This window comes from Coenobita brevimanus, chromosome 26 (assembly GCF_032717465.1).
Source record: "Coenobita brevimanus isolate Jiangsu-jjx chromosome 26, ASM3271746v2, whole genome shotgun sequence".
NCBI lineage: Eukaryota > Metazoa > Arthropoda > Malacostraca > Decapoda > Coenobitidae > Coenobita > Coenobita brevimanus.
In genome coordinates, this window is record NC_136979.1 from 22,521,562 (window position 1) to 22,549,180 (window position 27,619).

General features: G+C 42.5%; 1 protein-coding gene across 1 annotated transcript in view; it reads left to right on the forward strand.

Annotated features, from left to right (window-relative positions):
• The window catches only part of LOC145394076 (transmembrane protein 209), a 478,224-nt gene that overhangs the window by 96,086 nt on the left and 354,519 nt on the right, over positions 1–27,619 (forward strand). The window contains exon 3 of the mRNA XM_080268043.1: positions 22,310–22,491. Coding sequence (XP_080124169.1) covers positions 22,310–22,491 — 182 coding nt within the window. The remainder of the gene's footprint in view (positions 1–22,309; positions 22,492–27,619) is intronic.

Sequence of the window (27,619 nt, forward strand, 5' to 3'; positions counted from 1 at the left end):
CCACAAATCCTGGCTGAACAAGGAAGGTACTGTCACCTGTGGGAGGGCCTGTGGAGGAAGCAGCTAGCCACTCATGAGGCTGCTGAATTGATGCGGCAAACATTGTGCCTTGAGAATTATATACTTGAGGGGTTGTACTCACTGCCTGTGGAGATGGAACATTGGCCATCTGTGGAGGGGGGTTCACTGTCACTGTGGGACTAGTGATCTGTGGGGGAGTACCCATACTGGTAGGGACGTGACCACCGTGCTGCTGCTGAGGAATGAAGGCTGCGTTCGCTTCCTGCCTCTTTTGAGCTGGTGGTGAAAAAGTTTGTCCCGACGGTCGGTTGCGTGGCCGATACTGCTGCTGGTTAGGGTACTTGTTGTACCTCTTCCACTCAGGTTTCTGAGTGTTTTGCCCCTGGTCCTTCCGCAGATTTGGTCCTTGGCCATTATTCTGAGAATGGCCTTGTTGGTGGGGTTCAATCTGAGATGGTTTCCCAGATTTATCAGCTTTTCTGTTCCAGATATGCTGCTTGCGAGTTTGATACCCGTATGCAGTAAAGTATGCGTCAGCCTTTTCTGCCATTTGATTGGCATCTTTCTCCTGGCAGATCTTAAGCTGTGCTATGAGCTCAGCAGGCCACGGCCTCTCTAGCTGTGTATGCAGCATAAGGTCAATTATCCCCTCACGCGTGGAAGGAGTTTCATCTTTCTCCATCCACTCATTTAAGTAAGCAGTGAGACGGTCGAGGAACTGAACAGCTGTCTCCTTGTCTTGGAGACGAGCTCGCATGAGCTGAACTTTGGCGTCGTCTACTGTGAGATCATACGCCTTAGCGAGTGCAGCTTTCATCATCTCATACGTGAGATTGTCTCCACGAATTCTGTGGAGAATATTGAGGGCAGGGCCCTCAAATAAACTAAGAAATTGGAGCCGCTTAGCTGCCTCATCCAGTTGATACATGTCTGCCATGTCCTCAAAACGAGCTATGCACGGCTCGATTCGCTCGCCTTCCTTGTATGAAGGAAGCTTGATGCGTGGGGTCACCAGGACATGTGCAGGGAGAACGCTCTTGGAGCTTTGACCAACCTCACCAGATGTATCTGAAGCCAAGGAATCTCGCTTGAGCTTCAGCATTTCATATTCTTGATTTTCGGGTGCTTCTCGCTCGGCACGTTCGTGTTCTCGTTCTCTGTCACGTTGTTCACGCTCGAATTCACGTTGTTCTCGCTCTTGTACTAGCTTGAGTTTGCGTTGTTTTTGCTCGTGTTCGCGTTGTTCTCTTGTTCTAACTCGAGTTCGCGTTGTTTTTGTTCGTGTTCGCGCTGTTCTCGCTCGTGTTCGCGTTGGATTCTACGCTCTTCACGAGCATCTTTCTCACGTTCTTGCTCGTAATTAAACTGTGAGAGAACGTACCTCTGAATTTTCTCTGGGTCTGTGAGGCCCATATCTTTGGCTTCCTGTACACAAGCACTGGCTGCCATGATGCTAGCTCAATTTAAATAACTAGCGACTCAGTACTGACTGCTACTTCGCAAACGAATGCTAATAAACACAAGTGAAGAGTACAGACACAAGCTAGTGGTGACCAGTCTTATCTAGTTAACTGGATAAGAATAAAGCAAAAATGCAAATGATTGGGAAGACTCAATAATTAACACAATGGGTACGGCGACTTCCCAGAAGCGAATAAAATCGTCTGGCGTTACCAAGAATAAAGTACTAGATAGAGTTAAGAACTCTGTGGATTAATAAAGCAAAAATTCACTTGCTAAATTAACGGTAACCACCAGTAAACTTGTGCCTATAAACTTTAATGATAAATACCTAAATATGAACGAGTGAGCACTATCTCGTGAATAGCTTTAGAGCTAGGAGTTAATATCCTGGAATGAGGTCGCCAATTGTCACGGGGTTTTTAAATAAAAGCAATTATTAAAGGATAATGTTCTTAATACTGAACAGCAGGAATAAGAACTATCTTGCTACATCAAGCAATGATTACTTTACGTTGGGTTGCTTCGCACGATTCTCTAAGAACGAGAATTTATAAACTTTCTCAACAGTACACAGCAGAGACTAATTACTCAATTGCTATTTATTAGTACTGTTAGCCTCTGGAGAAAGTTACTTCACCCCTGACAATAAATAACTAATACTATTAATAATATCAGGTTCTTGCTGATGCTTAACTCCTAGGAGGCACAACTGATTTTAAGCTTAATACAACAAGACTGGCCTAAGTACCAGTTATGAATGGCAAAATGTTTATGCAAGCTAGGAGCTATGAGGGAAATAAGCTTAATCGTGGAGAAATAAAACACGAGTTTACATTACATTAAGCTCAAGAAAAAGAACTGTTAAATTTATTGATTACAAAATAAATTTAACGTTACGTTTCAAAATCAAATTAATGAGATCGCACTCTCACTCACTCACTCAAAAGCTAAATTCTTACGTCTAGGAAAAACACCTTAACTAAACTCTTAAGTCTAGGAAAACGAAAAGGAAATACTGGTCAATGATTGCAGTGTATCACCAACGAAGGGTGGGAGCCTGGAGAACTGTAGTCTAGTGGAGCCTGGGTGCCAGCTGACCTCTCACTGCTGGAGCACAGAACCTCACTCCGTCACGGCAGACACTTGACTGCTCAACTCGTGGGAAAGAAAGAAGAGCTATCGCCGCCTTTTTTTAACGGCTAGAGTGAGCGAAACGCGCCCAAAACAAATCGCTCAGCGGAAGCGCTAAATGTCTCACACAAAGACGATCACGTATGACAATGCAAAATTGATTTGAAAAGACTCCCGACCGATGAGCGGTTAACTGAACGATAAATTGGGATTCCACTTGAGTTCGTGGTTTCCCTCAAAAGCCAATGTCACTAGCTGACTCGTGACACTCTGAAAATAGAAAGTTATTCTGGAAAGAGATGTGGAAATGTAGAAGTGACAGCAGAAAGAAGTGTGAAATTGTGAAGCATGTAAGTGGTAGATTGTTAACACATGGGGATGAATTAAGGACCAGAGGGAAAGAATATTTTGAAAGCCTGATGAATAGGAGTAGAGAGAGGAGAGCGACTGTAAATGTGATTGGTTATAGTGGTGTATAGAGAAGGAATGCAGTGCCTGGAAACGTGACCCTCACACAGGGGAAGAACACTGTGAAGTGGCTCAAAAATGGAAAAGCAGCAGGGATTAATGAGGTGTATGCAAAGATGATTAACTGTATTGGAGTGAGCAGAATGAAGTGCTTGTTGTAAGAGATATGTAAGAAGGCATGGATTAGTGAAACTGCCAACAGTGGAAAAAGGCTGTTGTTGTACCCATGTACAAAAATAAAGGTGAGGGAAGTGAGTGCAAGAATTATCGCGACATAAGTTTATTGAGTGTTGTGGGAAGGTGTATGGAAGAATGAATGTAAAGCAAGTAAGAGAGATATCAGAAGTCCTAGTGAGTGATGAACAGGGAGGCTTTAGGAGTGGCAGAGGATGTGTGGATCAAATATTTGCAGTGAGACTGATAGTGGAGAAGGCTTGTGAGAAGGACTATAAGGTGCTTATGGCATTTATGGATGTGGAAAAAGCATGTGACAAAGTAGACAGAAGGATAGTGGAAGGTTTTGCACATGTATGGTGTAGATGGTAAGCTGCTAGGTACTGTACTGTTTTGAATGGTAGGGTGGGAGTGAATGGTGTGGTTGGTTTAAAATTGACCACTGAAAAAAATTTGTTAAGCTGAATTTTTGCATTCATTAGGGAATTGAAGGGTAGTAAAACGCAATCTTCTTCAAGGCAAATTTTCATTGCATGATCGTTTGTAAAGTGCAGGTCGCCTGTACTTAAATTTACTCACATTTTCCATTTCCTCATCCTCCAACCTCACAGTGCATTCAATGACTTCATTTCTCCTGATGTCCATAAGTTTACTCTTCCCTACATTTACCTTTAGATTCTGTTTCTTACACACACTCCCAAACTCATTCACCAAGTCTTGCAGTTCCCCTCGTCTTCACTTAACAATACAGTATCATCAGCAAACAACAGTACTGGAAGTTTTCAAACGCAGCCTTCTCTCATTAGGGCCACTCCAGCATCCGCTGCCCTGCCTTGTATCTCTTTTATAACCACATTCGTATACAGATTGAACAGCCAAGCAGACATGACACATTCCTGTTTCAATCCAACATTGAGATAGAAAAAGTCACTCTGTTCACCATCCATACACAATTCAGCCTTAGCACCCTCATACATACTCTTCATGGCATTCAGCAGCTTCCCATTTACTCCATAATCTTAGTATTTTCCACATTCCTTGTCTATTCACTCTGTCATAGGCATTCTCCAAATCCATGAAGGCTGCATACAACGTCTTTCCCTTCTCTTGAAAATTTTCCGGTAATGACATAAGGATGAATATCTGAGTTACACAACCTCTTCTCTTCCTAAAACCTCCCTGATATTCTCCAGCTAATTCCTCTGTTATTTCCCTGACTCTTAGTAAGCATCCTACGATATACTTTTCCTATTACATTAAGAAGACAAATGCCCCTGTGATTACCACACACTTCTATTTCCCCTCTTCCTTTGTACGAGGTAATAATTGTATCTGACTTCCTATTCTCCGGGACTCTACCTTCCTCCCAGGCGAATCTGCACATCTTCCATACTCATTCTACTACTGTCTCTCCCCCATGCTTCATCGCCACACACTCCATCAGTTCATGGGGCTTTCCCCATTTTGACTCCTCATTGCTTCTATTACTTCCATCCTACTGATCTCTTCCTCCCTTCTCCTCTCACTCCTCCCAGTCATTCCCCAGCCACTTATACTTGCATTACTTTCATTCTGTATGTTGAACAGTTCCTGAAAGTGTTCTCTCCATTAGCTCACTTTTTCTCCCTTCTCCATTATCAATTTACCATTTTTATCTTTCATTCCCTTACTAACTTCTCTTATCACCCTGTCTGTCTCTCTTTACCTCCCTCCAGAATATTTTCTTACATTCCCTCTACTTTACACTAATTCCCTCCACTTTAGACTCAAATTCTGTCCAAATTCTTCATCTACTCTCGTCTCATTCTCTCTTACTAATCTTTTCACTTCTCTCTTCATCTCTGCCTATAACTGTCTTCTGTCTCTCAACTTCCTCCATGTCTCTGCTTGCCATCCACTCACTATATGCTTTCTTCTTTTGTGTCACAGCTTGTCTCACCTCTTCAGTCCACCATGCTGTTCCTTGCATCTTGTTTCGTCTTCTCTTCACCCCACACACCACCTCACATGCTTCACAGATTTCTTCTTTTAATATCTTACACACACCTTCCACCTCCCCCATCTGCTCCAAACCATATTTACCCAATTGCTCCTCCAGTTCTCTCGTATATTCTGCCATTTTTCCATCCTCTTGCAACATTTCTGCCCTCCTTGCATGGACCATTTCCCCCTGCCCTTCCCTTTTTCTATTCCTCCATTGCACTTGAACCTTGACTTTCATCACCACCAGGTGGTGATCTGAAAGTCTACTCCCCCAGCCTCTGCATGCTCTTGCATCCATTACGTACCTTCTCATACTCTCATCCACATACACACAATCAGTCATTGCCTTCCGTTCATTCAGTTCACCACTCACCCTTCTCTTCACTTGCCACGGATACCTGTGGATCATTTTGTGTCTAAAGATGGAATTGGCTATCACCAACTTCCTCCGTGCACAAATGTCGACTAGAGCACTGCCATTATCATTCACTTATTCAAGCACACTCTGCTCACCAACTACTCCATCCACCTTCACATTCCTTACTTTTCCATTCATAACTCCAATCAAAAACACTCTCATCCTCCCAAACTTTCCATGCATGTTTTCACATGTGCCTATAACTCTTTTACTCTGCTTGCACGACCTTGCGTTGGTGCGTACACACAAACAATCGCCTACATTTGTAATCCTACTTTCCATCCTACCCACATAATCCTTGAACCAGCTGATCCATACTCTCTTATATTTACCTTGTATCTCTTGCACACAAGAATACATACACCCTGTTTTGCCCTCTCATTCTCACCTGCTTCCATGCATATACCCTGTACCCCATCCATACTCTCACTCTTTCACACTCGCACATATCCATTTAGTCTCAGTTAATCCACATGTGTTTAGTGTTGCACCCATAATCACCTGCACAATCTCTCTTTCACTTCATCATTCGCACCTCCTACATCCATGTTGCAATCCCTACCATGTCCTTTTTGTTTGGTCCTTGGTTGTCACCTGTTTGTCTGTCTGGTTCGAGGTTTCTTGTTGTACCGGTATTTAGTTGTTTTCTGGTGAGGGGCACTAACCCTCTGCCAACCCACCTGTTGACATATAGAGAACACGTGTTGGTTGTTTATGATGTTACAACACAGCATATTGAATGATTTCCTGGTTTACAGGAAATCATTTACTTGCCACTCAGTGTTGAGCTACCTTGAAATTGAGTACCACTACAATGAATGAGAGGTTAATGGTTGCCCCCCCTGACTGCCAGTTAGCAACATAATTAATATTTTCTCTCTATCTGTCTGTTGCCAGATGCCTTAATCCTGTAAGGGGTGGCCACAAACAAATCGCCTCCATGTCACCCTGTCCTCCACCATTTCACTGCCTTGCTCCCAGCTCACACATCCTTCTGTCATATACCTCTCCACTCCATCCCTCCATCTCATCCTTGGCCTCCTCCTCCCTCCCCCCCCTCCCCCCCTCCACCTCACTCACATACACTCTCCTCATTAATCTGTTGCTCTCCATCCTCACCACGTGGCCAAACCACCTCAGTGTATTTCTCCTAATGCTTTCTGTCACATCCACACAACACCACAACTCTCCTTCACTTCCTCATTTGACACACTGTCTGTCCATGTGACTCCACATGTTCCTCTCAAATAACTCATTTCTACTGCATTCACTATTGACTTCTGTCCCTCCAACAAGGTCCAGGCTTCACTTCTGTATGTTCAGAGTTGGTATCAAAATACTAACATGCAGCGACATTTTTACTTCCATGCTCACTTCCCTGTTTCTTATCACTGCTTTCAAAGAACCAGCAACCTTTCTTCCTTGCTGTACCCTTTGAAGCACTCCACCCTTTAAACTTCCATGCCTACTCATCACACTACCCTAATACAGTACTTAAATGCACTCACGTTTTCCATTTCCTCCTCATCCAACCTCATTGTACATTCAGGGACTTCAGTACTCTCGAAGACCATAACTTTACTCTTCCCTACATTCACCTTTAGATTCCATTTCTTACACACTCTCCCAGGCTTATTCACCATGCCTTGCAGCTCCCTGTCATATTCACTTAACAACACGATATTATCAGCAGACAACAATACAGGGAGTTTCCAAACACTGCCCTCCCTCATTAGGGCCACTCCAACATCCATAATTAATACAGTATTTGAAATTAGCAGTGCATGATGGGCATTCATAGCAGTGTCTGCCATTTCACAGCAGAAGAAACAATTAGAGTGAATGATCCCGTTCACCGTCTGCCTTACTGCAGCCCTAGCAAAACGATCATGATCGGCGATGGTGAATGCAACCTAATGCATGTGTACCTGGGAATGAGTGTGGTGTGGATGTAATGAAGGAGGGAGGTGTGGGAAGAGTCCAGGTAGGGGCACAGTGATCAACCACCTATTGTAGTCCTTTCAACCCAGTATTGTAATGTATTTTATAGGTAATTTAATCTTGCCTGCCAGATGGTTTTATTTAGTTCAGGAAACATTTTGTACTGAAGGGGTTCGTGTGGACTGAATCAAATGCTCCTGGTTTGAAAACTTTTGTATGTGCTCAGTAAAAATGTTTGCATTAGCAATAATAAGAGAATAATTGCAGTTGGTCAGTTAGCCCATGCTTGGCAGTTTCTTTGACTAAACTGTTAGAAAAAAACAGGATAAGAAAAAGGAACTCTGTTCTTCGCTCACCTAACCTCTTGACTGAAACTTGTAGAGAATGTCTGAGGGAGTGATGCAGGATTTTGATATGACATTAATTGAGAAGAATTTTGTGTGTAGGGGAGTCTGGTGGTAGAATGAATGTCAGTCTGTCTCAGTACCTGTCCATCTTTAATTTTATTTATGTGGCTCTTTGTATGGTGTTCAGGCATTTCCAGTACAAAGTCATGCCCAGATTTTTTAGAATGGGGCTGCATTTTTCTTGCACTTTTCTTAGAGCTGTCACATACAATACAATGGTAGTTCACTATAATACGAGTATCTTGAGTGAGTGTTGCCTGTGGCTTGTAAACCTGTTTGTGTGTGTGTGTGTGTGTGTGTGTGTGTGTGTGTGTGTGTGTGTGCGTGCAAGTGCACGTGCATGCTGTAGCAGCTGGGAGGCAGCATTGTTACTAAGGCATAACAGTGGATGTTTTCACTTTATTTTGTATATTTTGAGGTGAAAGGCTGTTATTAGTAAATTTTGAACAGTTAAGTATGCTTTGTTAATTGTTGATGTTGTGAGACAAATATAACTGACAGTGAGGGAGTGATACTGAGGGAAGAAGATAGAGACAGCTGTATAACCTGCACCCAAGCAGCCTCGCTATATTGAACTTCGGTTGTAAAGTATTGAAGTTTGCATTTTGTTTAGTGTGTATATACACGTGCCACATTTTTATATTCTTGTAGAGGTATTTAGAGGGTTGCGAGGTTTCATAATTACTGATGGCAATGAAATAATGTTCAAAAGCTTGTTTGCACTTTACCAGTCAGACTTGAGTTGTACTCCATTTGGTATTTTGTTAACCCTCTTGAAGTCTTTCGATGCAGCATGTATTGAAGCACTTCCAAGTACTGCATGACCCCCACAGGCTGGTTCAGCCCTGATGCGCCACACATCTCTCACTCAGCAGTGTGCATGACATTGGAAAATGTTTCCATTCAACTTTCTCCCCTGCCATTATTTATAACTATTGTTATGAAATTGTTACATGTTATAAATGAATAAATGATCTTGCTAATGAATGAAAAAGGAAAAGAAAAGAAATTACTGTATTTAATCATTCACTCATTCAATGCTGATTTCTCAGATACTTAAACATTTTATCAATGTTTGTTGAGAGAAAGTTATAGAGCATTTATTTGCAATGATTTTCAGAAAAAAATGACACTTCTAACTCCATTGGAAAGTTTTTTATGGCTTACGGAACAGAAATATCTTACAGTCTTTGACCACACCTGTCCACTCTAGTAGTGGTTGGCTCTACATCGTAAAATGTTTCCAAAGATTTCATTCAGCTGCCCTAGTTTGTAACTGTTTTGGAATGAAGCCACTAATGTACATGTTATATATAAATAAATGATCTTTCTAATGAAAGAAGAAGAAAAGGAACAAATAAATTGCCATATTTTTCGTTCACTCATTTATTCAATGCTGATTATTTAGATATAAACATTTTGAAAGTGCTTGTTGAATGCTCTGCAACTTTCTCTCAACAAGCATTGACGAAATGTTTATATATCTGTGAGAAATCAGTGTTGAACAAATGAGGGAACAATAAAATATGGTAATTTTTTTTTTTCTCTCTTTCTCTCTCTTCCCATTAGGAAGATCATTTATTAATTTATAACATGTAGCAATTTCATAAGACATTTATAAGGAGAGGCAGGGGAGAACTTTGAATGGGGCAAGCGAAAATCGTGGTTGAAAAATTACTTCATCCTATATGATGGGACGCAGTGTGAATCAAAAACGTGCGAGTGGTTGGATTTCACGTGGATGCAACCTGTGTTGTAAAAGTGCAAGCGGTTAGATTTTTTTACTGAGCCCTCGTGTATGAGAGGGTTAAGTACAGTATTGTATGTTTTTTCAGTTACGGAAATGAATGCGTTGTCTGTAGGTATGAGACATCAGTGGCAAGTTACAGTAGTCTCATACAGCACTGAGTCAAGACTGAATGTGGGAAAATACTGTAACATCAGAGGGGTTAAGTGCAAATCGTACAAGTATGGGATATTTTTAGGATAATTAAAATGCTGGAAATGTTCACTGTACTTGATTTTTTTTTTTATTCTGGTATGTGTTGTTTGTCTGTCTATCTATCTATCTATCTATTGCCAGACACCTCAGTCCCGTTCGGGGTGGCCACAAGCAAATCGCCTCCACGTCGCCCTGTCCCCTGCCATTTCACTGCCGCTCTCCCAACTCTCACCCCCCCTCTCTCATATATCTCTCCATCTTGTCCCTCCATCTTATCCTCGGCCTCCCCCTCCATGTTCCCCCCTCCATCTCACTCACATACACTTTCTTCGTCAGTCTTTTACCCTCCGTCCTCTCCACATGGCCAAACCACCTCAGTGTATTCCTCCTAACGCTTCCTGTCACATCCATATCCACACCACAGCGCTCCTTTATATCCTCATTTGTTAGCCTGTCTCTCCATGTGACTCCACAGGCTCCTCTTAAATAACTCATTTCCACTGCTCTTACTCTCGACTTGTGTCCTTCCACCAACGTCCAGGCTTCACTCCCATACGTTAGAGTTGGTATAACAATACTGTCATGTAGTAACTTTTTAACTTCTATGCTTACTCCCCTGCTTCTTATCACTGCTTTCATGGAACCAGGAACCTTTCTTCCCTGCTGTACCCTTTCAAGCACTTCACCCTCCAAACCTTCATCCTTATCACACTACCCAAGTACTTAAACGTACTCACATTTTCCAGTTCCTCACCATCCAACCTCGCTGTACATTCACTGACTTCACCTCTCTCAAAGACCATCACTTTACTCTTCCCTACATTCACCTTTATATTCCGTTTCTTAAACACTCTCCCAAACTCATCCACCAAGCCTTGCAGGTCTCCTTTGTCTTCACTCAACAACACAGTATCATCTGCAAACAACAGTACAGGGAGTTTCCAAACACTACCCTCTCTCACCAGGGCCACTCCAACATCCATTACCCTACCTTGTACAGTTGCGCTCAGGAGAAACGATATACATCTGCTCATATTAGCTACTGTCGTGTCTACAATTGGTGAGATGTGGAACCGTTTCACTTACTGCCTGGTGCACGGGTCATCAGTGCGCCAATAACTGAGGGAATCGGTTCCAAATCTTAGCACCAATGGATACCATAGTACACTAAACAAGTAGACTTGTATCGTTTCTCCTGGATGCAACTGTACCTCTTTTATTACCCCATCCATGTACAGATTGAACAACCATGGAGACATGACATATCCCTGTTTCAACCCAACCTTCAAAGAGAAAAATTCACTCAGTTCACCATCCACACGCACTGCAGCCTTAGCACAATCATACACGCAAGCAGCTGATTTGGAGGTAACGTGTATTTCTACTTTTAACCCCTACATGCTGAAGGTTTTTCAATGGTGCATGCTCCTCCCTACTAGGGATTTCTGTGATTTTGGAAAAAATATCCTTACTTCAGACCCTAATATCTGCTAAACTATAAAGGCTTGAGATAAAATGAAAGATATATAAGACTCACCAACTCTTCCTCTTTCAATTGAAATTATCCCCATGTCTCCAGATGGTCACGTCAATGAGTAAGGGTAAGTTAAAGTTCAAAGGATTGCGGGAAGACGCCTGTGGCTATACACGTCAACCAGCATTGCCCCGTGCCCGATATACTTGTCAGCTGCCACGTAGGGGTTAATGGCATTTGTATTTTCTTAAATGAATGAAAGGATGGATTTTATTGAGTTGTTTGAAATTTATTTTAAGAAAATTAATATTTCATCTGGATATAGATACATATTAATTAAAGTTTAACAGAGATGAACATTAATTCTCCAAAACGTTTGTCATAATTAAGTGATTAAATGATTGACTCAATCGGATATGTTTAAGTGAAGGTACAGATTGTGGTGAGAGTTTTTTGGCGTAGCAGATAAAGCCAGGCTTCCGGGGGCTTGAATGATGAGTGAATGGAAGCTTGGCCCATTGGATTGGGCAAGCTCGGGTTGTCTAAACATATCTACTCCTCACCCTGCCCTAGGGTGGGAAAGGAGGTCTGGATGATGATTTTGATGATGGTGATGATGAACATTAATCCTGAAATTATTGTATGAAACAAATTGGACAATTCATAAAGATAAACAGTGTCAACATGGCATCGTGGAACAAAGTAACTTTATGTAAGGAATGGGTTGTTTGTTTCCTTTTCTTGTACAAGCAGGTCCCGGTTAACGAGCAGTCGCTAATACAAGGTCTTGGAATTTGCACCACCACCTGTTTAACCCCTTAACTGCGGGGCGTCACTTTCGTGATGCTTGGGAGCAAGGGATCATACTGCGGGGCGTCGCTTTTGTGATTCTGTGTTATTTTGAATTCACCCGGGCTTCCAAGTGGGGGCTTGTATCATCTATCAGTACTGCCAATGTCCAACACTAGTCAGCACTCCTAATCTCATCTGTACTCCCATCCATTGTTGACAATTTAGCCATTTCTCCCCGTTCTTGACTCCCCTCCCTACCCCCCCTCCATTACTCTATCCTCTCACCTGCCCGGCCGTGCTACTCTAAGTAAATCTTCCCTGGAATTTTTCACTGATTTCATCTGTTGAAATAAGCCCTATGTCCTATTCTTATACCAAATAATATATACAAGAAAGAAATAAGGTAAGTGAGAGTGCCAAACACCTGGAATTGGCTAATTATCACCTGACAACACCTCACGTGCACTCGTTCGCTAATTTTCGCTGTTTTTTTCCCCTTGAAATATGCCCTATAATCTATTTTCGTAATAAATATACATGTAAGGAGGGAAGGGAGAAGCCTAATTGATATTTACATTCACCTGGAATTGTCTAGATTTCCTGCCAATCATATCAGTGCTAAACAAAGATGTTTCAAGATCTAACATTGGTAGCTCTGAAAATATATTTCCTAAGTAGGCCTCTAATCTATTTTCGAAATAAATATACATATAAGGAGGGAAGGGAGAAGCCTAAGTGATATTTACATTCACCTGGAACTACCAAATTTATAATGTATTGTCTAGATTTCCTGCCAATCATATCAGTGCTAGACTTAGCTGTTTCAAGAAGTAATATTGGTAACCCTGAATAACCCCTTAGCAGGCCTCCACGCTAGCCCTCCGTTATCAGGTTACTCTCAACTTCCGAAGTGAGAGTACGTATGTTTCTTCTTGCTGACTTCAAGGCCTTTTTTCACCCCCATGCAAATGGCCCTGTGACCTTTACCCCCTACTAAACCTCGTGTGGAAAGAGGTAAAGGGCTGACAATTGATAAAAGAGTGACTACGATCTTTCTATTGAGTAAAACAGTGCAAGTGGAATTGTAAATAATGTGTAAATAATGTGTAAACAGCAAGAGAAAGTAATGAATGTAAATATACGTGAACAGTGGAAAACAGTTTTATAAGTTATTTCAAGTGACAGTGCACAACACAGTGTAAATAAAATAGAAATGTAAATAACGTAAATAAAATAGAGAACGTAAACAGAAATGTAAATGAGTAGTATTATAAGAATACGAGTATATACCCTAGGAGTAATGAAAGTGAAAGTTTCACTCTAGCATGTCTGAATGCTATGAGTTATGAGAGTGAAGTTGAAAGTGACATTCACTCTCAATGCCAGTATACAGGACGAGAAAGTGAATGCTACGTATTTTACTGAAAGAAATTGAATCACTACAGTGACAATAAACTAATACTACTGAAGGAAACTTATGAATAAAGACTGTAGATATATATAAGTGTTATATAGTAATAGAAATATAAAGTGTGAGGGGTTTTATGAATAATAAATGACAGACTACTAAGAGCGAACTAGTGCCAGTGCGACGATCAGACGCACTCGTAATTTCCATTGCTTTCACAGTGTTTTTTTTTTTTTAGTATGGATCCCAAACTACTTGAAAATTGTAGAATAGTGTTTATAGTGTTTGTATCTGGCTGTGGTAATCATATTACGGGTTGTCGGGAAGTGTAAAGTGGAGACTTCGTTACCCTTCTTCAGAGGTCTCCACAAGTCCTACGGTAACTGACGAAGGCTCAACAATCATTCCAGGAGAAAGCTGAAGGTATGTGCCATAAGCATATGTAATTTTATTATTCTAGGACTAATAACTGATTTTTGGCAAATATTTTTTGAGAGTCTGTCGGAGCCCAAATAACCCCGCGGCACACGCAAGTCATTGGTAAACAAGCCCGCGGTGTAGGGGTTAACGAGCAGGTAAAAATCTGAACTTACGAGAATCGAGACGAGGGTCACACCACAGCTGTCTGCCATGTTTACCTTGGCGGCTAGGAAATGAGTCGCATGCTAGCTCTGCGAGCCTCTTCCCGTCTTATCTTTGTAAACATTCTTCCAGCCAAGCTTGTGCGGTCAAGGTAGGTCTTGAAGCATACTTTTTTTCTGTGCCCAGGATTACTGTATCACCATGTCTTCTAAGCATTCCATTGCGACCCCTAGTGCTCCCAGTGCTAAGCATGCTCGGCTTTCTATCTCTGTCGCCCAGAAACTGGAGGTAATTAGGAAGCACAATAGTGGTGTGCGCATGGCAGAGTCTTGCTCTTCCTACAAGCTCTTGTCCTTGACTGTGTGCACCTTCCTGCAGAACAAGCAGAAACTGATTGATTTGGCTGCTTCGTCCCGTGTGCCTCTGAATGCTACCTAGACCCTTGCCTGTGATTGTGTGATGGAGAAAATGGAGAGGCTGTTGCGAGTCTGGGTGGAGGACCAGACCCATGCCTACATGCCTCTCTCCAAGGCCCTGATCCAAGCCAAAACAGTGAAAGTGTGGGAAAAGTGCAAGAAGTAGCTTGACGCAAGTGGTGCAGGTAGTGCGAGTGCGAGTGATGTGACGAGTGACGGTGGCACATCGAATGCTGACCCCAGTGGTGATGCTAGCTCTGGGGGTAGTGGTGGTGGGGGTCCCAGCCAGGCCCATGGCAAGCCCTGTCCTGTTAGTGACACCTTCACGGCCAATGCTGGATGGTTCGCACATTTTAAGAGGCGTGCCAACCTCCATAATATCAGTATTAAAGGCGAGGTAGCGAGTGCTGATACGGACGCAGCTAAGGCATTCTCTGAGCAGTTGCGGAAGATCATCGAAGAGGGCAGCTACGACGCGAGGCAGGTCTTTAACCTGGACGAGACTGGTATTTTCTGGAAGAAGATGCCTCCCCGCACCTACATCTCGCGGGAGGAGAGATCGGCACCTGGCTTCAAGGCCAGTGAGGATCGCCCAACTCTGCTTCTCGGTGGCAGTGCTGCAAGAGATGCATGGCTAAAACCTCTCTTGCTGTACCACTCCCAGCATCTAAGGGCGCTGCACGGCATACATCTCTAAAGCCTCCCTGTTGTTTGGCAGGCAAACAAGAAGGCCTGGGTGACGAGGACCTTGTTCCTGGAGTACATGACGGAATACTTTGTGCCCTTCCTGAGAAGTATTATGACAAGAACAGCCTAGCCAACAGGTGTTTGCTTATCCTGGATAACGCCCCGGGACACCCAACAACCATCGAGGAAGTGTTCCCGAATGTAAGAGTGGTGTTTCTTCCACTTAACACCACTGCCTTACTGCAGCCTATGGACCAGGGTGTAATTGCCTCCTTTAAGGCATATTACACCAGGAGGTGTATGTGGAAAATTAATGACACCCTGGATGCTGGGAAGTCCGTCAAGGAATTCTGGGAGGCCTACAACATTAAGGAAGCCAGGGAGGAGGTGAAGGAGGGGAACCTGAATGGAATCTGGAAGTTGTTGTGGCCTGAGTGTATGAATCTCTTCCGTGGCTTTGTGGGTGAGCCGGTGGCTAATATGCAGAACGACATCATTACCCTCGCACAGACTGCTGGCTTTGACGAGGTTAACCAGTAGGACGTGGAGGAGCTCCTGCGGTCCCACTCACAGGAGATGAGAGATGATGACCTCTTCCAGCTCAACGAACAACGAGAGCAGGAGGCGGTGGAGGAGGATAAGCTAGAGCAGGAGGCGGTGGAGGAGGATAAGCTAGAGCAGGAGGCGGTGGAGGAGGATAAGCTACCTGAGATTAAGGAGCTGACCACCAAGTTCCTCGGTGACATCATCAACAGAGCAATGGGAGTGGTAGACGATATGCTGGACGCAGACCCTATTGTTAACCAGGCAATGAATTTCAAGACAGGGATGGTGAAGCTGCTGTCAGGGTACGAGAAGCTCCTCCATCAGAAGAAGGCGAAAGCATCCCAGATCACCATCGATAGTTTTTTCAGGAAGAAACCTTGCCCCTCGACTAGCACATCAACATTGGATCCAGGACCCAGTACGAACGAGGCAGTTCCCAGGATTCTGTTCAGCTCCCCTACACCTCCTCCCTCCAAGCCTTCAGCATACCTCACCCCACAGCCACCAGCATCCTCATCACCGTCGCCACCTCAAGAGGAAGAGGAAGGTTTCAATGGGTTCGAGAGCCTCCTCTCGTCTCTGTCATCAGAGGCAGAGGTGGAGGAGTTGGGCCTTTGATTCTCCTACAAGCCTCCCACCACCGCATCCTCTCAGGCCACAGAGAGAGGAAACGAGCCAGCTGAGCGGTGGTGGAGCCCAGCTGGCATACATCACGGAAGACACTCAAACCCAACTAAGACATCCAGTTGCTTGTTGAATATATTTTTCTTCCATTTTCTAATGCTGTTAGGTATATGAACCCCTTATTCCAGCTTAAAATGATCAGAAAGTCAGTTTTGGTGGTTTGGGGGGAGGTTGCTCAGAGGCCTTGCTCCCTAACGCTATTTTTCCCATAAGTTCTTCACTTTTTTTAACGAGAATTTGGCTAATGAGCAAAATCCTTGCTCCCAATTAGCTCATAAAATCGAGACCCACCTGTATTCTTTTACATAAAAATGAAGAAACCAGTGACTGATCAACAGTAGTGAGTAGAGATTCTGAAAGTTGAGTGTGTATTTGAGTTAAAACTACTGTACTTATATCAAGCAGCCATTCTGCAGTCTTGATCAAGACAAACTTTTTTTCTCAGAACTGCCCTTCCAGGATTAGAGTTCATCTTTCACACTGCAGTGTCTTATATGCTGCAAAATACGGTAGTTCAGGAAATACTCACTGAACCCAAGATAAAGCCAATGAACAGTTCTTTGAGAAGGCTAATGTATGTTTTCTGAAAAAATTCATCATCATCATCTAATCCTGTGTTGCTCCATGAGGTGTGTAGGAGCCCGGGAATAGGCAAGTTGGTCCTGACATATTAGATGAGAGTGACCAACCTCACTCATCCCTGAGTGGCATTACTTGAGCAGTAAGCCCCAACCATCCCTTAGATATAAACCTGCATAGGCTTAATCTGAGTAGAGCACCATAATTGCCCACTAAACCACCAGGCACCATAATCTGGTTATATGGTTACCATCCAGCATAGTAAATGGTTTCCTGGTGTACAGGAAACCATTTTGCTTGTCACTCAGTGTAGAGTCACTCATAGGCAGAAGGAAGAGGAAAGAATGAAGGAAAGAAAGATAGAAGAGGGCGTGTAGAGTCACCCGTAGGCACAAGGAAGAGGAAAGAATGAAGTAAAGAAAGACAGAAGGGGATGGAAGGAAAGAAGGAAGGAGGAGAGGAAAGGACAGACACCCGAGAGCAGCACAACATCGAGTGAGTGGATGGTGAGCACCCCCACCTACCTTTAATTTCTGTAAGTAAACTCTCAAATATCCGTTGGCTCATTGTCTGGCAGGTGTCAATATCTGTCGTAGCAAATTGGGCTGAATTTTAAAAATTCCGCAGGAACCCCCTAAACAGTTCATCACTGTGAGTCTCATCACTAAATCACTGCTTTTGATGTTGCCAAATGTGGCAAGTTTTTAATTTGCTACCAGTATGTCCCTGTTTTTTTTCTTCCCATATTCGTATTAAGTACACCCACTGTATGTATATCCCTTCTTCTCAGTATATCTCATACTGTACTCTTTCCTCGTGTATCTTGTCCCAAATTGGATGACAGTATGTTGGTCCCTTTCCGTCCCCCCAAGGCTGCAGCTCTACACCCTTCGTCCAGTATTGTAACACATGTGGCAATCATGTTTACAATGGAATTCATTGTGTTTTTGTCATTTTTGTCTTGCATGTCGTGCTGGGTTCGTGCCTTCTGCTGCATATGTTATAGTGGCATCTCCCCCTGCAGAGCACCCTAGGAAGGTCCTCTTTCTCAGAAAGGTGTGGGAGATTTTCTGGAAACTGGATGAGGGATGGTCAGTGAGTCATGGGGTTGAGTTTTTTTGGTGTCCCTTGTACGGCCCTGCAGGACATCAGGAAGTCATGAGAACAAATCTTGCAGTATGAGACTGAATATGGGCAGACATCCCAATGTCTTGAATGGAAAATAATGGCCGGACCCAAGCACCAGGATTTAGACCAGGCGTGTTGAAGTGGTACCACCGGTAATGGAGCAGTGGTGCATGGTGCGGTTGGTGGGGCTTAACCCTGGAACGCATTTGAGGACACTATTGTGACCCAAGCAAACTTCGGCCACATGGCCCTTGCTTTCTGTGTGGCCCAGGTGGGTGGTGTTCTCAGTAGCCTCCTAAAATGTTGCCCTGTGTTGCGTGAAGGTAGTTGGTGCGCACTCCTTGGCTAGGTTTTTCATATAACACAGGTGTAGGCTATAAAAGTGTCCACGAATGTGTTACAGTACTAGACATTTAATGCATGGACAAAATCGATGTTTTTCTGCCAGGAGACTGGGAGTCAGCCTGCTGCCCCCCACACTCCCCCACTGGTCAGCGGACATTGGGATCCATTCATTATACTCGTGCCAATAGTCTTTACTTAATTTTTTAAAAATCCCTGGAGGATTACACTATTTTTTTTTTTTTTCTGTCAGACTGTAGTGTTAAGAGTACATTTAAAGTCCGTACCTTGTAAGATTAATAAAAACAACTCCAGGTATTTTTTTTTTTTTTTTTAATGGCACACAATAGTGACCACGAATGTGGTAGCGTACAAAAAAAAATCGAATGTTTACCAGGGTTAAGGTTGTGGCGATGAAGTTCGCTCGACACCTGGCTATAACTGCCACAAACCATGTGGGATTTGCTATCTCTCTCATGCATGGTTAGGTTTGCCTTCCTCTTTCTGTCTGCCTTGTTAACCTGCCAGGTCGTGCTTAACTGTGCCTCTGGGTGATGGGTGTACAGTATGTAGTATTGTACAGTACAATGCAGTGCCATTTTTTCATGCTTATTACAGTATTCAAGGCTGTTATTCTACATTAGAATAGTTGTACAGTATGGTTGTAGAGTTTTATAGGGGTTTAAACCCCCCTTTGGAGGTGGCTTGGGAAGGGTATTACATAAATTTCCATCAGTACATCACATTTCAATATCCCTTTGATCACCACATGCTGGACGTTTGAGAGTCTAGTGTACTCCTGATTTTTTGAAATGTAAAATGTTTATTTCATATGCTTAAATTGAGATACAATATCTCTTTGTGAATTTTCTGACTGTTTTCTATTTTCATTCATATGCCAAAACTGAGAAAGGATAGCATTTTTTTTGGAAAGCAAGGTAGTGTCATTATTAAAGATTTTAATGATATAGTTAGGTATCCAAATACAATACTTGCATTCTGTGTATAGAAGCCTTTATTGCTCAGTACAGGATTCCATTGGTAATCTCTACTCCAAATATGTAATACTGTATTTGCTTTGTGTGGAAGTAAGCGTCGCAGAAACATAAGAAACAGAGATTTTTAGTAAAGATGATAGTGTGAAACTGAATGAAATGAACATCATCTCTGAACTTAGCATTCAGTGCAGCTGTCACTGTGAGATGAATCCTAACATGAGGTGATGAATAGGGAGGGGTGGAAAAAGATGATGTGCTCTTTGCTGAAAATGGGAATTTGTGGGCTGGGGGCCCATATTCTCATCAGGAAAGGAGGCTCCATAGCACCTCTATCTTAATTATTTATTTTTGGATATGGCTGGTTAATATCTTTTCACCTTTCTTTGTTATATTTGCAGAGTATGGCAGTATTGGAAGGATTTATATCACACACAGTGGATGAGTAAGGTGTAAGAACCAATATAAATTGCATAGGAAAAGGTCCTACATAGCTTCCCTGACTGACAAGAATATGGGCCTATGATGCATTCACTAGTGGAGTACTGTATTATGATTTGGTGGAATACAAGGCATGGTAGTTAATGTTGGAGTGACCCTAGTGAGAAAGGGTAGGGTATGTAATTGCATATACTCATGTTTGCTGATGACACTGTTCTTCTAAGAGAAGATGAGTAGGAGCTGCAAGACTTGGTGAATGTTTGGAAAGTTTGCAAGAAATGAAATTTGAAAGTGAGTGTCGCAAAGAGTAAAGTTATGCTTCTTTTAGGGAAATGAAGTTGCACTGCATAGTGAGGCTGAATACATTCAGATATTTAGGTAGTGTCAGGACCAACTTGCCTAGCCCAGGGCTCCTACACTTTTCATGGGGCAACGTAGGATTGGATAATGGATGGATGGTGAATAGGGAAGTGAGCATGGAAGGTAAAAGGTTGCTGTGTGACAGTATTGTGATCCTCATTTAGTGGTAGGTGGTGGTGACCATCATCCTTTCATTTGATGTAGTGCTATCCACGTCCTCCTTCATCTTTGTTTTGTCTGCCCTCATCTCTTCCTACTTCTCCCTTTCCTTCTTCTTGTCACTTTTTATTTCTCTTCTCTCTGCTTCAAGTGGCTTTGCAATGAGTGTCAAACCTAGTGGTTTCCTATAACCCAGGAAACCATTTACAATGCTGGATGGTAACCATATAACCAGATCATGGGGTGCACTGGAGCCTAATTTGGTGCCCCTGTTAACTAGGTGGGGAGACTCAAATACAACATCCATTGAGGAACCAAGTTTCCACACTTTTCCCCATGCATCACTGTTGCAAGTTGCTGTCAACCACAAGGTACCATCAATTCACTGCACAGGCCAGCTTTGTAGGGCAGTAGCTTGCCTGTGGTTGATGGGTCTGCTCAGCCAGACAGACGGACTGGGGTTATCAACAGCAGCAATGTATTGAAGTGAACCTTGGACCTTGTTGGAAGAGCACAAGTGAGGGCAGTGGAAATGAGCTGTTTGAGAGGAGGATGTGTAGTTATTTGGAGAGACAGACAGACAAACAAATGGGGAAGTGAAGGTATTATGGTATTGATGTGGATGTGATTGAAAATGTTAGGAGGAATGCTATGTGATGTGAAGAAGATAGAGAATGAGAGATTGGCTAAAAGGGTGTATGTGAATGTGGTTGAGGGGATGAGTGGGAAGGAGAGACCAGAATGATATGGAGGGATGGGGAAAAAGATATATGAGAGAAGAGGGTGTTAGTTGGAGAGAAGATGACATGAATGCGGTTTGTTTGTTGCCACTCCTTGCAGGATTAAGGTGTCTGGCTATAGGTAGATAGATTGATAAACAGTGATGGTCAAGGTTGGGAGTGTAGAGGATGGGATGTTAGAAGGTTTTCATTAGGAAGGAGGATTGCAGTTGAGAGTGGTGACAAGGAATAGCATAGTGAGCATGAAAGAAGTCATAGCTTGACGGTGTTGGTTCTTACACTAATGTATAGAAGTGAATCTTAGATTTTGCTGGAAGGACTCAAGAGTGAGAGGAGTAGACAGCTCCATGAGAAGAGTGCATGGTGGTATGTGGAAAGATAGCTAGTAAGGAAGTTGTGTGTGTGTGTGTGTGTGTGTATGCAAATATATGCAGTGAGAGGAGGGACAGAGAGGAGTGCGTGGTGGTTTGTGGACAGACAGATAGATCGAGAAGGAATTTTTGTTTATGTGTGTGCATATTTATGCAATTGTTTACATATGAGAGAGAGAGAATTAATGAAGAGAATTATGGGAATACAGTGATGCTTAACTCCATCTGTCTAGGTGTGTGTTATACTGGTTTATTCTTGCTTCCTTCAGATGATTTTAATCTGTTTAGGGTAGACCTCTTGTGAAGAGGTAAATGAAAATAATGTATCCTACCTCTCCTCAAAAAGACTCACCAAACCTGAATAAGACTTTCTTAAGACTACAAATTGAAGGGTTTAATTCAAGGAATCTAAGAGGACCCTGCTAAGATAAATGGTTTAATGTGGTTGTTGCAAGAATAACATAACTATTTTCAGTAGTGAATCAACAGTGATAGATTTGAAAGATCAAAATTTTACTTCATCATATTAATATATTTTGACAATTCAGGGTATTGCACAGTATTTATATATATAATTGTTTAGTCAGAGTGATGCAGTAATACACTGCATTTAGACAAGTGGATAGACATTATTAATATTGTTCCCCTCCTCCCAGGAGACACACTGGGAGTGTGAGTGGACGGGGTGAGGCCTGGTGGTGGATGGTCCTGGTGTTGTGTTTGGGAGCTGGGGGGGTGTTGCTGAGGCTGGTGGTTGGCTATGCTGCTTCCTGCCTTACTCTCACTCCATTAGAGGTCACTGATAAACAACGCACACTCATGGCCGTCAGTGAGACAGGTGAATTATAAAATTTTTCCATTTCCATCAGTCACATTGCTTTTATCAGTCCAGTGCTTGCTAACACTTGTGAACTCTTACTACTGTCAGATTTTTTATTTCCCCCTCTATTGTCATTGTGTTTCATGGCATGCATTACCCAGTGCATATACCTGTTATTGTACTTCAGGCATTGTTGAAATTTCTGCTGTGTGTCATAGTAAAGATGATCAATTTTGACAGTCACAGCAGGATTAGAGTACAGTTCTGAATTGCAGTGTTATTACTTATGCATTATCTAATCTACTCTAAAAATGACATCTTGTATCCTATTAAGGAATCCCTGCATTGGAATTGGCCATGGAACATCTGATGTTTTTAGTGGACTGGTAACCAGATCAAGAACCAAAACCAGCTGGTATTTGCTGGAAGCTGTTGGGGAAAGCAATAACATCTAAAATGTCAGGACCAGCTTGCCTAGCCCCAGGTTCCTACTCTCTTCATGGGGTGACATAGGATTGGATGATGGATGGATGAATATTAATATGATCTGGAACAGTGTGAGACCTCAGCTTGAACTTTGACTCATGCACAGTCACTCAGAAGGATCATCGAGTGACTACTTGCGACTGAATGTTGTCTGCCCAAGAGTGATGATTGTGTGTCCAGCTATCATGCTTGCAGCCACAATTCACTCTCATGGTAGTGTCTCCCAGGGTCTGTTGTAGCCATCCATCCACTGCCTGATGGTTAAAGCTATAGTCTCCTAGATTTTTGCTACACTCTTTTGCCTTTGCAGTACAACCTCGCTATAACTGACTAATTGGGGCCCAAGCCAGTCCGAAAAAAACGAAATCCTCATAAATGTAACATCTGGACTTCCCCCTGCTAACCCAGACTTTTTCAACATATCACACAGTAGTCCAGATCGCATCAGTTGTTTTTCACTGTGGCATCACCAACTGTTTTCACTACCTTTGCAGTACTGTACGGTACTGTATTATACATTTACTACAATAATCAAATGGTATAATATGTACAATAATGGAGTACTGTACACTGATAAACTTATCTTTTATTGTATTTTACTTCCATTAAAAAGGAGGAAGTCCAGCCATCACGAGTCTGGACTGGTCGTATTTAGCTGACTTTTCCCGAAATGTAAGAGTGATGCTACGGCCATTCTGGACTGAGGTCAGGCAGTCCGGGCCACTTCTGGTATCAGACTTTTCCCGACATACCATATAAGAATTTAGTCCAGTCGGCTCCTCGAGTCCAATAAAAGCGAATTCTGGTATATTGAAGTCTGTTATGTTGAGGTTTTACTGTTCTAAAAAAAATAAGAAATAAAAAGTAAAAGGTAAAGGGGTTAAAGGTTGACCAAACAGTCAGGATGTTGGAAACCTAACATTGTGTATAATAACAATGACATCATTTTGTGTGTGTGTGTGTGTGTGTGTGTGTGTGTGTGTGTGTGTGTGTGTGTGTTAATTGTTTTGTTGATTAATTAAATGATTATTACAGAGCTGTGAAGAACAAGTTACTGATTCAGTGTGTGGATGAACAAGGGACCCCTTTAACCCTTAAAACGCGGCCATGGACAGCCGACCCCCCCCCCCGGGTGGCGGGGTTGGATCGCGGTCTGAGTACCTGTAGGAAAATATTAGCCAAAAATCAGAGATTAACCCTAGAACATTATACTTGGTTTGGCAGATAGTACTTACATTCAGCTTTCTCCAGAGACAGGTGTTGAGCCTTCGTGGCCTACCCAAGGACTTGTGGAGACTTGCAAAGTTGGGTAACAAAATCTTCACTTTCACACCTCCAGCAACCCGGTTTCCCCTCTACCACAGCCTCATTCTGTCACAGTAAACTTTTACTACAATGTACAGGTAGTTTGGAATCCGTATTTGTACAATAAGCACTGAAAATAAGGCTAAAATCAACGGAGCGTATGGCCGACATGCAGCGCGGCGGCGATCTTCCCGTCACTCAACAAACATTTCCATTTTCACGGCTAAAAACACGTATACTACATTATTTTCAATCATAGTACTTCCCAAAAGACCACCACGACGCTCTTTTATTCTGCCTTACGCCCGTCACTTTATTCTCGTTCCTGTCGGCCACTTGCACTGACTCGGAAGAGCTAGAACTCGCCATAATGTCACTTTGAAAGTCTGCAGTAAACTGACGCTAAACAGGGGCAAACCGTGCGAAAAAAAGCTAGAGTGACAACTGGGGAAACAAGCGTTTCCTATTAGCATAAACTGCTTGTGAGAGGAGAGCGCAGATTTACAGTTCTGAGCAGTCAGCGCGCTGCCATATATCACAGCCATGCTGGCCGGGCCGTGGGGGGGGGAGGGGGGAAAACGCGATATTTGGCAACAACGGAGGTCAGTAGTACAAAGGTCAAGTATGCTAATTGTGGCTAAAGGGTGGCGGTACTGATAGACAATACCAGCTGGAACATCCTTGCCCGCGTTTATTCAAAATTAACTCGAATCGCAAACGTGACGATCCACCTTTACGTCCTTTTTGGCGATTGTCGCTTTTGCGACGATCCGCATTTAAAGGGTTAAGGCATAAGGTATCATAGTGGTGGGATGAGGGTGTAGAAGACCCTTTTAAGGAGAAAAGAAGACTTTTCCTAGAATAGCAAAGGAATGGTAACACTGAGGAATATTATACTTGGCTGCCTATTGTAGGGCTAGAAAGTAGGTATACAGGGCAAAATCCTAGTCTCAAACTCTTACTGAATAACTTAAAAAACAATGAAAGGAAGAATATGATATTTATGGTGGCAAATCTGATGAAGAGGGAAAACACTGATATTATGGGTGAGCAGTGTGTGAAGAATGATGAAGGAAAAGTGGTTGTGAACAGTGAGAATATTAACTGTTGCTGTGCTGCAGACCTCCTATGAGACACAATGAAGATCTGCATGTGGCACGCTGCAAGTGTCATACCTGTATGAGGTTCAGTGTCCATTGGGTATGTAACAATGTTAGTGCAAAGGAAAGGCAAATTTCCATACAAAGTATCAGCATGGCAAAGGTTAGAGACACCTGCTGAGAACTTTATAATTGGTTGCTGAGTGAGGAGTGTGACTGAAATAGAGAAGGTGTGGAGTCAGTGTTTGGCCTGTGGCCTTTTATTGATGCTGTTACCATGAGCAGGACAGTTGAAAAGAAGCAGTTGGGGGATATGGTGTGTTGACTGCTGAAATGTTGAAGGTCCTAGGAGATTCAGGAGTGGGTGTAGTTACTGATTTTATAAATTTGATTATATATGTGTTCCCATATGACTGGCTGAGAAGTGTGACTGTAAATGTGTATAAGGGGAAGGGTGATGCTTTTGAATGAGAAAATTATAGAGGCATAAAACTTGGACCAGATGATGAAAGTAATGGGGAGAGCCCTTGAGGCTTGAAAGTATGTTTTTTTATATATATATATATATATATATATATATAAGAACGGAGGAAGGAAAAACAAGTGGGTAAAAAAAAAAAAAAAAAATCCATACACCAGATTACTGGTGTCCTCTGTTCATAAAATATCTGTAACAATTAGACTTGAACAGTTGTGGGTTGAAATTTGGAGGAAAACAACTCTGGGGAAGCGAGTTCCAGAGAGATGCAGTTCGGGGAATGAAAGAATTCTGATAGGCAGAAGTTCTGCAATATGGTTGAGTGACATTCCAGTCATGAGCGCTGCCAGATGCCCGTGTAGCACGAGGGAAGGCATAGAGAGGTGGCACCATGGACGCAACTTCATCTGAGCATTTGCCAAAAAAATATCTAAAATAATGCAAGGGAGGCAACATTCCTCCTTACTTGCAGGGGAGGTAGTTTATATGTAATGGCAGGGTTGTTAATGATTCTATCAGCTTTATTCTGAATTTTGTCTAGTTGTCTTAATGCAACCTCTCCACAACCATTCCACAAGGGTGAGCAATATTCAAGCTGAGAGCGCACATGACTCTTGTAAATTATAGCTAACTGCTCATCGGCGAAGAAGTTATGGACTCTGTACAATAATCCAAGTTTCTTTGAGGCGGTTTTAGCAAGTGATCTGACATGAGAGGTCCAGCTGAGGGCACTGTTAAGTGAGACACCAAGAATTTCAATACTTTTGGAGATGGGAATATTAGTAGCACTGAAGGTAATGTATGAATCTGGCAATATCTGTCTATTAGTAAACTGTATATATTTAGTTTTACTAGCATTAAAAGAGACAAGGTTGTTTTGTCCCCATTCACTGATTGTAGATAGATCTTGATTTATGGAGATGGCTGTACTGAGTTGAGAGGTAGAGATTTTAGACTTTGTAAATGGATGTCTGAGTGTGAATGAACTATGTAGTGTTGAGTCATCTGCATATGAGTGAATGGAATTGTGAGTGACAGATAAGAGATCATTAATATGAACCAGAAATAGGGTTGGTGCCAGAACTGATCCCTGCGGCACGCTGGCGTTAATTGAGTGGAAATTCGAATATACATCATCTACTTTTACTCTTATTTTCCTGTCACTAAGATAAGAAGAAATCAAAGGAACAAAAGATGTTAGTCCATAGCAAGGGAGTTTGGACAGCAGGGAACGGTGCCATACTCTGTCGAAAGCTTTAGAGATATCAAGAGCTACTGCATGAGTTTCTTCAAAAAGATCAGTTGATTGATGGATGGTATGAGTTAAGAGATTGAGTATGTCAATGGTGGATCTTTCGTGGCAGAAACCGTATTGTCTATCACTAATTAAGTTGTTGGATTCAAGATGTTTAACAATATGCTTATTAATTAAAGTTTCAAATACCTTACAAAGAGAAGATGTGACAGCTATTGGTCTGTGATTGGAGGGGTCAGACGAACTTCCTTTCTTCGGAACTGGGTGGACATTGGCTTCTTTCCATGAATTTGGGAATAAAGAAGTACGTATGCATAGTCTGAATACTTTAGCTAGGACAGAGGCAAGTTCAGGGGAACACTTTTTCAAAACAATTGGCAGAATTCCATCTGGGCCTGGAGCTTTGTTGGTAGGTAAATTGTCTAGGATGGATTTTACATATCTTATCTGTGTTTTAAGTGGGGCAATTTCGGGAGAATCAAGTTCCAGTACCGAGACATTCTGGCTGGTATCATCTATGGT